Source organism: Pinus tabuliformis, chromosome X (genome assembly GCF_031772625.1).
Source record: "Pinus tabuliformis cultivar Carrire ecotype Pingquan chromosome X, CPIR1, whole genome shotgun sequence".
NCBI classification, from domain to species: Eukaryota; Viridiplantae; Streptophyta; class Pinopsida; order Pinales; family Pinaceae; genus Pinus; species Pinus tabuliformis.
In genome coordinates this window covers 958,253,675-958,265,744 of record NC_142308.1, presented here as the reverse complement: position 1 = coordinate 958,265,744, position 12,070 = coordinate 958,253,675, and the positions used below count along the sequence as shown (strand labels likewise).

Sequence of the window (12,070 nt, the reverse complement as noted above, 5' to 3'; positions counted from 1 at the left end):
CTATCAATACTTCATCGTGAATTTGTCTATGATGCAGAAAACTAAATTGTTCCTCAAAACTAACATCATTTAGAATGGGCCTTAATCTCATTGCAAAAATCTAGGCCATGATCTCATAAATCATATTGCAACATGAGATCAACTTAAAATTTTCAAATGAAACATTGCCTTGCTATTTAGGGAAGAGAGTTATAATGGTAGAAATTGTTGAGAACCTCTGACACTCCCTGATGACTAGAAGCAGATCATGCTTCAATAAATCGTAGAAGCCAATGAAAAATTCCACTATGAACCCATCTAGGTTAGGGCTCCTCCTTTTTACATGGAGGCTAGAGCCACAAGCATTTTGGACTCAACAACCTCTTCTTCCAAAGACTAGTTCATATCCTCTAAAAATTTCCACAATGGGGCAACCCACAAGCTCCTTAAAGAGCAATTAGAAGTGATGAACCCCCTCCTCAACAATGTCTTTAAAAGAATGAACCATTGTCTCGTTTGTTAGTTTAATTTCCTATAACAAGTTCATATCTTTCCAAATAAATCGCATATCGATGAGAAAAAATAGTAGTATTGTTACCCTCATTAAGCCAAATGGCACGACTATTAAGATGGCATGCTAATTCTTCCATTCCAATAACAAGTGACACAGGGATTCAAGAGACCAAAGATGGGATAAGGCAACATCTGAAAGGGAGCCTATTGCATTATCTTCACATAATTTTGTGATCTGGAGCTCAACCTCATTCAACTAACTATTAGATCAATCTTTAAAGGCTTTGAGCCACTTCTTAGTGGTTGCTTTGATTCTAGCCTAATTGCCCGCAAATTGGACCATATAGGATGCCAAAGAATTAGAGGGCAGATTACCCAAATATTTTCCACCACCTTCCTAAAATACTCTTTCTCCCGCCAAGAATGATTGAATTTTAGAGGCATAGGAGACTTATCTCTCTCATAATCCAATTGAAACAATATAGGAAAATAATTTGATAATCCTCCTAATGTCATCCATGACTTCATTAGAAAGGACCCGTCCATACAAGATTTTGAAACCAAAAGGCAATCTAATTGCTTAGACATGGTAGCCTCATGTAGTCAAAAGTTCCTCCACATTACCACTAGCTTCATTGGTTCAATATCTACTAATCCATGCTTTCATAAAGAACTCCTGAAAGACACCACTCTGAGCATCCGACCTTGTGGATTCCCCCCAATCCTCACACAAAGATAAAGTTATGTTTAAGTCCCCCATAATTAGGATAATAGGATCATCAAAAGCTTTGGAATATGCCAAACCCTACCAAAAGGGGACTTAATCCACATATGGCCCATAAATGTTAATATTGTGATCTTAATACCAAGCTCTTCTACTTCCAACTTTACTGAAATGTCTAATGAAAGCACAAAAATAGAGAGGGCATTTAAAGCCAGGCTCCATCTCGAACACAAAACCCCTAGTTTCCCACCTACATCTAAAGAAAAAAACTAGTTTTTTAGCCATGGATCAAAAGCCACTCTAGCTCTACAACCTTCCACCAAAGTTCCATGAATAAGAATAATGTCCAACTTACTGCTCAAGATGAGTCGTGTAAGGGTTAGCTTCTTGCAGGTGACCCCTACCCTTTTACATTAAAAGAGAGAACTTTCATGGGGGGGAGGCTTTTTAAGGGCTTTTCTTGCCCAAGGGCCTTAACAATAGTAGATTGTTTCCCTTTTTTAATGTTTTGGATGGATTTTTGTTGCGCTTTTAGTATATAGGATCTTCTTCCTACCATGTTGACTTAAAGAGGCTTTGGGGCTAAGTCCCCATGGGAGGATGTGCCTTTCTTAAGTTTTACTCTAGGCCATAAGGCATAATTTTTCCATCGAGTAGGGCCACAATCCAGAGGTTTAGAGGAGGGTGCGGATGCCTCCACCTCAAGATCTAAACCACAACCAAGAAGAATAGGGGGAGAAATGGGATTCAAAGATGGGATCGAAGGGGAACATATAGGGGAATGCTCTAAATAGGGCTCAAAACTAGAGCAAAGAGAAACCCCTTAGCTTCCACAACCAATGGCCCACTAGATGAGAGGGGGAAACAAAAATAGTGGAAATATAAAAAGACTTACCAAGAACCAAAAATGCATCATCAAACCCAAGCTTTCGCATAATTCCTAAAGCTCCTCAAGATCAATAGATGGGGATGCACCCACTTCCATTGACAATGATTACTAACCCTGCGCAAGATCCTTGAGACTTGCCTTGGACCTTTTAACCTAAACCTTTTGTTTTCTATCAGTTATGGGGCAAACCTTAGAGCAGTGACTCTCGAGATGACAAACATTATGAAAATTAAAATAGTGAAAGGGAAGCTTCCAATAATCAACCTTTTGTTTCAATACTGATCACTAAAAACCAAGTCAATAGCCCATACCAAACCCTACCTGAGATCAAACTCAATATGAATCCCTGCCCATTGACGATTTGATTTTGAATCCCAACTTTGTTCTAGCCCTACAAAATAGCCAAGCTTATTTCCAATCGTGACGAACAAGATTTCTTACCAAAAGACCAAAGGAAGACCAGGGAGAATTGCCCAAATTCTTTGCATGGCCACAAAGCCCTTATTGGATCAAAATCAATGGATCACCTTTGCAAGATAAGCCCAGAAGGGCCCTGACTCAATTCCTCACCCAAAACCTTATCAATGTCACCTTTAGATGCGACCACAAAGAAAATCCATCCTCGAACTAAAACGTGAAAGACTAGAGAGTACACCAAAATCGAATTCCAATTGAGAGCGAACCACTTATGTAATGATACCTCCCTTACTGATTTTCCATTTAAATGATCAAACAGGGCTTTGCCTATCATGCATGAGATATCCTCAAACTTAACATCCATGTCAACCACCATAGTGACCTTCTCCTTCCAAGCATGGATACATTTATTTGATCTAGCAACCCATGGGCTCTCCTTCTGACTAGAGCCAACCTCAACCCTAATCTCTGAATCAATAGAAGGTAGGGAAAACTATGAAGGAGGAAGTGAAGAGAGGGTGCTGAAAGTATTTTCGTTCTAACCCAACACACTTGGAAGAAGATTCATACACATGCTCTTACACATCATCAATCCACCCAAAAAAAAGCCTCAAACCGCATAACGCATGGGCTCCCCCTAGCAGCCCAACCCACATAGACATTCCTCCAACATATAGGGAAATGAAACTTCATAAAAATATGACTAAGGTCGAAAGTCATGAACCTGACACTAGCTATGTTCATTTCCACATGTTCCCCTTCCATGTTGGAGAGGGACAATGACTAATTTTGGAGTAAAAACAAGAATTGAAGACTTTTAACATGGAAATTGAGCTAAAATAACCACTATTTCAAATAAACCTCATACCAGTATACAACATACCTCATTCATACCTAGGAAAAATTAGACTAAAAACACTATAAAAAAACCACTACAGAAAATAACCACTATTTCAAATAAACCTCATACCAATATACAACATACCTCACTCATACCAAGAAAAAATTAGACTAAAAACACTATAAAAAACCACTACAGAAACACACTACAGAGCCATATTGACCTCTTATCATTAATGAATTGAATGATTAACAATCATTAAATTCACTTCTATATTTCATGGATTTCCAAGTTTAAGATGTCATATACTTACTTTGGATAACATAATATTGATGTTTACATTTACAGGACAAGTAATGCACAATTCCCTTTGTATTTAAATCTCATACATCATTAATAAAATTTGAAATATTAAAAAAAAAAACCGTTTTTTTAAATATTTCATTTTTACTGTAATTTAATGTATTCTGCGTAAATTTCAATTTTTTTAAATCATTAGGAGCATAAAATGTGAAACCCGAAACCTGACATAACACAGTGGAGCATTGTTATGTCGTCAGCCACTAACTCGGAAGTAATCTGATCAGACCTTTATTTGTTAACGTTCTCATCTTACCTTCTAAAATTCCTAACGACCCACCATGTAAATACCATTCATAGTGGACTGCGTAATAGTTCGACCTCAAGGTAGTTCCCGAAAGGACGCGACCGAGAAGTTTTAAGCCCATCCAATTATTGGGTGTCTCTCTTCAAATAAAACATGGGGAAGGGGCACGCCGATTGGCCTGGAGTATAACACCAAGGCCACTGAAATATGTGGAAGTTTTGACTATGTCGTCCTTTTAGTGAAGTCAGAAGCAGAGCTTCGTTCCTCACATATGGAGACGACGAACGGGCGAAGGGGAAGATATTATCGAAATGAGAGGAACAGAGGAAATCGTAGTGCTGTGGGATCAGCATCATCTGGGTTCAGAGATCCAAATGCCCAACAACCCAATTACCAGGACGACGATGACATAAATATAAGGGCCCCAGGAGAGAACAAGTTATCATCATATTACAGGCCACCTCAGAATTCTGGTTTCAGAAGAAATTCTAACGCTAGGAGATCCCCAGCTTACCATGACAATTCTGGTGGAACTCCGGGGACTTCTGCTGCCCAAAACAATGTTGTGGTTATCAAGCCAAAGGACCACAGTGTTGGAGGAGGTGAAAAACTCAATCAGGCATCAAGGAAGGGCGAAATAGAGAGAAACCTAACCTCTTTATCAATCAGGAACATTCCTGCAGAGGAGGATGATCTCATGCCATGCATCTCAGGGACTTGTCCCGATATGTGTCCTGGTCAGTATAAATATCATTTTTGCAATACCAACAAAGCAACTCATTTATTTTATTATGTTAAAGATTCCAACTATTGTGTTACTTGAATCGTTGTTGATTTTAATATTGAGGGGAGGGGGAGTCGTTATTGCAACAGCCAAGGAGAGGGCACAGAGAGAGAGACTGGGAGACTTGGCAGTTTTTGAAAGGTTGAATGGAGACCCACGGAAGACTTCTGCTAGCATTGCTGTTAAAAAGGTAGTATTAGTTACTTCAGTCAACACATTGAGAAAATCATGGTATGTTCATGTTTTTGATGTATCAAGACCAGAACCTTTTAAATTATGGGACTGAACTTCCCCATCATCATCACAGTGCCATAGGTTTAGTATGTCCCCGCACAAAATTGATAAGGAAAACCTTGTGAAATTATATATAGGACACGTTTCTTTACATTTCGGTGAAAGAAAATACAAATTACAGGGTTCTAGAAACATCATGGTAGCTCTCTAGCTTCAATGCACAAAACAATTGATTACTGTGAACTAAAGACAGAATACCATCCTACTCTAAAACTAAAATCCCATTAATTGGTGAAAAAAATGGCTGCAATCCCTAAAACCAGGATGCTATCCGAGGCTATTTCAATAAATATTTCCATCAAGCTTTTTTGGCTATATTAATTCAAATGATTGTACTGAGGATCTATTGAAAAGCAACTACAGAATCTATAACTTTACGTTTAAGAAGCTATGGAAATCTTGAGCTTGTACCTCCTAGTTTACAACATTTATGTTTGAAACCCTTCGCTCTTTTTTAACACATTACACACAATTTTTTCTTGCAAGCAGCTGTAAAAGACAAATAAATACTCTCTATCCAATGGGGAAGTTCAGTCCAATGGGGCAGTAAATAAATATTGATAAACTAGTACTTAATTATCATCATTAGATAGTTTAGGATATTTTCTTGTGTCGTTGCATTTGAAGACTGATATATGGTGAAAATGGATCACAGTTTTGCAGGACTATTTCAATTTCAGATACTCAACCATCAGATATACGGCCTCTTACAGTGTTATGGAACACACTGAAATATTTAGTGAAACTACTTGACACTTCAGAACATGGGTTTGAAGTTGTGCATGAGTTTGTGTTTGATTGCACACGTGCAATCCGCCAGGATCTGACCATCCAAAATATTACTAATCACCAATCAATAGTCATGCATGAACAAATGGTTTGTCTCTATCCAACTTGCCTATTAATTTTTTAGCTATAGACATGTACATCCATCATTCCTCAAAAGTTATTCTGCATTTCTAAAATATAAATGCAGCTTTGCAGTTTTTGGAACCATTTTAATGGTCAGTCTCATATAGATTCCCCTGTTGATCTGATGCATACTATGTTGTGCAATGCAGGTCAGGTTTCACATTTTGTCACAGCACAAGCTTCAGCATCTTGGCAACAATAAAGATGCATCATTGCTTCACCTGAATTTGGAACAGCTTTCCAAATGTCTCAAATCCCTTCTTGATCTGTATCATGTCACCAGAAAAAGTGAATCCAATTCTGAAAATCAAGCTGAATTCTATTGTTATTATGTTCTTATGAATCTGGGATCTCACAAGCTATGGCAGGTAGAGCTCTTGCTTCTGTTGTTTTCAAAGTAATTCCAATAATTCTGCTGTCTCTAGAACTCCAAGCATTTGTGAGCTAATGGTATCATATACCTGGAAAACTCTAGGAAACATCAAGGACTTCCTATTATAGCCATCTGTTTAGAATTCTTACCATCTACAATGACAGGGAGAAACACTTGCTGCATGGTTTCGGAGTATAAGACCATCACTATGGAAATCGAAAAAGATGGAATTTGCCAGGAATGTGTTAAGGTAATCCAGTAATACAGCTAATTGATCGTTATATAATTGAATCATTAGACAATCCATTGCTTCTTAGTGTTGCACAATTCATAACATTAGTTTCATAGATTGTTTTTCTTTTGTCCATGGTGTGGTGCAGGTGTTATCGTATGGGAAATTTCAAGGGCTTCTTTAATCTTGTTAGAGATTCAACATACCTTGAAGCATGCCTTATGGAATATTACTTTAATGAGGTGACTTATGTAGTTCACTTTTAGATGTTGATGTCTAAAACTTTTCTAACATCTCCAAGAGTCGTTGCAACATATTGATGTGATTTGTTTAATCAGGTCCGTGCGCAAGCACTTTCATGCATCAATTACAGTGGTTACAAATTGAGCCCATTCCCATTGGTTGACATTGCAGAATTACTTCTGATGACGGTATATAGTACATGCTATAGAATTTTTGTGGCATGATTTTAATGTGCTAACTTCCAATTTTTCCAGTGGATAATGTACAATTCATTTTTTACTAACAGGAGTTTGACATGGAGGACTTCTGCAGTTTATGTGGTCTTGCAACAAGCACAGATGAAAAAGGACACAAATTTCTGCCAGTGAAGCAAGTCAACTTCAATTTGCCTGCAAAGGGATTTCCACAGTGCAGCTGTCCTTTTATTGAAGGAAAACTAGCTTCATCCAATTCCCTAGAAATTACTAGGACATTGAGCCAGCAATGACAAGAAGCATTAGCTGTGACCAGAATTTGTACATCATTCCTAAACAATTGTATTATACAAGGTCATGTTAAATCATATGTTTTCCATACTTGATTTTGAGATTTTCCTCATCCACTTCGTAGATGTAAAAGCTTTAGATTCTTTAGGATGCAAAATACAACTTTTGGCACATTTCTTGTACATCATTCCTAAACAATTGTATTATATGAGGTCATGTTAAATCATATGATTTTCATAAATTTGATTTTCATTTTCCTCGTCATTTCTTAGATGTAAAAACTTTAGATTGTTTAAGTTGCAAAATATGACTTCTGGCACTATATAGATGTGACATCTTAATCTTGAATTAAAAGTTAGAGATATCAATTTGCCAATCTATTTTTGAAAACTGATTAACGACTGATAAACATAGTGGTGATTTTCTAAGCTTTCTGATTCTCCAATTACCGTATTGGATGCCTTACATTGTCAATTTTTTTATAAAATGGTGATTAAGGGAGGAATGTCTACAATGCCTCGGTTGGAAATTTTATGGGTGCCTGGCCATCCTTGAAGGTGTTGAATACCTGAATGATTATAAAAAGAGACCCAAAGTAAATGCTAGATAAAGATCAATTTCTCTAGCAGGGGCCCTTTTAGAGCCCTCTTCTCTTATAGAGAAGACTGATTGAGAATGTTTTGAAGGGATCCACAGTTCTTACATCCAGGAAACTATATCTCAATAAATGGAGAATTGAGTATTGAAGCTTCAGATAAATAGTTCCAATTTGGGTGAGGCTTCCCTTTTTTCCTCTCCTCTAGAACTAAGTTGGGCTCGGATTGATAGGAAATAAAACAGGGAAGTTCATTGATATGATTGAATGTTAAAACGATATAGTTGAATGTGCCAGAATCTGAGGAAATCAAGCCATGCAGAAATTAGGTTATAACTTATTTGAGCAAATTTCCTTCAGTGCAATTGGTGCTGTGAGTATAATCATTTCACCAAGGATTGCAACAAATACTCTAATCCTTGAGTGTAGGAAGCTCCAAGGAATCAGAAAAAGAAGATGAAACAGTTTCTCCAACAAGAAAGAGATCCCTATCCAAAAAGACAATGGAAGAAAATAGAAATGCAATCTCCTTAAGATGAGAATGCTTTTCAATATCTGAATATATAAGATTAAGGAAACTCACAACCTCCTGTGTAAGAAAATCAGGAGCATATCCAAAAAGAAAAGGCTAACACATGAGAACTGAGGGGAAAGAAAATTTCAGAATGTCTTCAGGACTCTGAAACCTTCTAATCCAGTTCAATAAGACTGGGAAAAATGGGAGCCAAATGCCCCTACAATTTCAGAACACCTGGAAAAAGTCTATTATAGAAGAAATTACAGAGGATATTTTATAGTTGTAGAAGCAAGTTCAAGACACCACAAAATAGACATATCTGACTGTTGCTTCACACATGCCCCCACAGCATGATGAACTCTCAATCAATTCAAGGACAAAGGAAAAACCTTATTTAAGATAGTAGGAAAATAGGTTAAATAAACAGTAAGGCTATAAAAATGTGAACTCAGGACATCCATCCACAAACGAATTGAAATTCAACACTAAAATCAGGAATGATGATTATTTCTATTTGGGGAGTAAGGACAGGAAAACTAATTTACGAAAGACAAGAAAACCCAGTAGTTGTTATTTTCCAGAACTAAAACTAGAAGCTTCCACACTGTATTTTTCTTCTTAATAGTGAAGTAGTCAGGCTGTAGGGGCCAAAGGAAATTCAGGTTGTATCACTAAACTTTGGGATCACAATAATTTTTATTTAGTACAATGTTCAAACCAAAAATCAAAAGATCATTGGCTATAAACCTAAGCTGGGATCACAATAATTTTTATTTAGTACAATGTTCAAACCAAAAATCAAAAGATCATTGGCTATAAACCTAAGCTGCACAATTCATGGAAACAAGCACACATTTTCAAAACAGAAACACGTTGGAAACGTGACCCTCCAAAAATTTGGAAAAGGTGAAACACAACATATATATAATGTGTTTTTTTTTAATAGCACATTATATTGAAACTTAGAAAGAAAGCATTATAAATAAATGAGCAAGAACATTTAAAAGACAAGCAATGTTACACCACCTCTTATATTAGGATTCTCATCATTAGTATCATTGTTTGCCTCTACCTCAAACATCTACTGACATCAGTCAACACCCACCCGATTTTGATAAAACTGCCTTATCTAAGCTTTAAAATATGGTAGAAAACAATTTAAAATGCTTAATCAATGATTTGGGTTTGAGTGAAGGGTACATTTTTGCTAAGGCTATGGCAAAGGAGTCCAACAATCAATATCACCAGCAACGAGGTACACAAGGGGCATGGTGCTTTTGATTAAATGTCAATCCCATACCCTTATACATGACATAATCAAATGAAATGCTGCAATCTTACCAATCCTAAAATCCTGAAAATTGCTAAGTCCACTGAATATTGAATGGAATATGAAATTTTACTTTCTCAATATGAAGTCTGATGAGGTTGGAACCACTCTCAAACATCATGAAACAATTAATGCCAAATGGTAATGTTAAAAATTTAAGTAAAAGGGTGAAAAGGAAAGATTAAAGGAATGAAGTATTTGACATTATCATTAATTGCTTGCATTTTTCATGCAAACAAGCCTTTCTCAGAATTTAAAAAAAAAAAAAAAAAAAGTTTCCAGTGTTAGAGGGTTCTAGAAGTCTCATTAATTCATAACTAACCTTTAATTAGGCATCAAATCCAAGAATGTGTATCCCAACAATCAAATTAAGGCAAAACCGGACCAATTCTTTTCAGAAACACATTATATGGACACATAAACATGGTTCAGTCTGTATGAAATGCGATTTCCACAGGTGAAACATGTTTCAATGTTTCGAAACGAAAATTCAACTGGTGCAAGAGGGTAGATTTCCTGCAACATAGCTATAAACAAAATTATACTTAAAGCAACTGGCCATTCTTGTGACGTTCCCATTTTTTGCAATATGGAATTATTGTTGGAGGCTTCAATCTAATTCTCATTCCAAATAAGAAAAGGTGGAGGGTGAGGGGGAATATATGTTAGAGATCTTGGTAGAGCATACGTTGATGAGTTTTTGACAATCTTCAGTTTCATGGATTTAAAACCTAAGAATAGGAAGATATACTTGACTATATAAAAGAAATGTTGACAAGTTCCTTTTCATGGATTCATTTTATGTTGAGAAATGTAGCTTGAGCAAGAAATTCTTGGACATGTCTAGGAAGATATACTTGACTATATAAAAGAAATGTTAGACAAGTTCCTTTTCATGGATTCATTTTATGTTGAGAAATGTAGCTTGAGCAAGAAATTCTTGGACATGTCTAGGTGTGAACCTGCAAGAAGTGGTTCTTAGACATTTCTTTAGTAACCCACTTAGGAAAAGTGGGAAATAATTCCATCTTTTAAATTCACTTGAGAAATAAAAGAAAAATGGGAGTTTAATGTTTAAAAGTCAATTATAAATCTAAATAAATGTTTAGAAGTTCTTGAACATTAGTGACTTAGATTAGGATTTAATCTTACTTGTACATCTCATGATTGAAATAGGTGGTAACTAGAATTGAGGAGATCAATTATAATCTCTCCAAGTAGCTCAGATACTCGCTTAGATGTTGCTAAATCATATATAGGACAAGATAGGAGAGGTCAATTACACATATGAAAAGAAAGTAAGAGAGTTGGAAGTGGATAGAGTGCATTCAAAGGAGAAGAAGAGCAAATTGCTAAAGAGATCAGCAAGACCAACAAGCCATACCATTTCTATAGCTGACATTTGTTCATGCACAAGCCATACACCTTCAAAACAGACCATACATTTTCTTCTACAGACTGTTGGAGCATGATTCAACATATAGAGAAGAGAGAGAGAGAGAGTAGCTTGATGTCCAAGAAGGGTACAAACAAAGGCCGTCATACTATTGTAGGTGTACCCTTTCCTACACATGTTGTATACTTCAGATCAAGGAGATTCCTATGACCATACAGCTACTAGTTCAAGAAGGCCATAGAGGTCACCCTGTAAGCTTTGATCAAAGGAATGCAAAGCTTATTAGAAGGAGAAATATTTTTGTAAGTGTTTCATTTCTTTCATTGGTCATATTTCAACAACTGTGTGAGGGATGCAATGCTCGAAATGCTATTAAATAAATTCTATTTTTTAATTATTTATTAAGAGCATTAGGACAGCATTCAACTAGGCTATAAAAATTTATATCGTATTAAAGCAACTTCTCTTATTGATATTCTCAAGGATTAATACCAATAAATCAATTGTTGGAAAGGAATAAGCAATGATTCTATGTTACCAGGATTCGGATCCGGATCCGAATCCGCTAGTTTTTTGAAAATCCAAGATCCGAATAGAGCAAGGATATGTCACGTACACAAAAAAAAAAAAAAAAAAAAAAATAAAATAAAAATTTAAACTTTTAAAAAATACTTTAGAGCTAAAAAATCAAATACTCCATGAAACCATCAAACCCTTTTAGAAAATTGAATGATAAATATGAAGATTGAAACACTGAAATGATGCATCCTCCCTCCACGACACTTCCCCGAGGAGAGTGGTTGATCCAGGAGCAGCGTGGGTCAAATGCATTCCAATACTATCATCGACCTTACATAGACCCACATTACCATAGGGCGGACAGCCCTTGAACTGAATATCTGATATAATTTTTGATATTTTGGAACAGTTTTTATGTAT

At 36.2% G+C, this 12,070-nt stretch overlaps 1 protein-coding gene across 1 annotated transcript; it reads left to right on the top strand.

Moving 5' to 3' along the window:
- The first annotated feature begins 3,928 nt into the window (after positions 1–3,928).
- Positions 3,929–7,519, top strand: SAC3C (SAC3/GANP/Nin1/mts3/eIF-3 p25 family). Its single transcript, XM_089449314.1, has 8 exons — positions 3,929–4,707; positions 4,844–4,944; positions 5,704–5,925; positions 6,110–6,328; positions 6,498–6,583; positions 6,714–6,807; positions 6,904–6,996; positions 7,095–7,519. The coding sequence occupies exons 1-8, from the start codon at positions 4,242–4,244 to the stop codon at positions 7,293–7,295; spliced, it is 1,482 nt and encodes a 493-aa protein (XP_089305440.1). The 5' UTR covers positions 3,929–4,241; the 3' UTR covers positions 7,296–7,519.
- Positions 7,520–12,070: the final 4,551 nt, after the last annotated feature.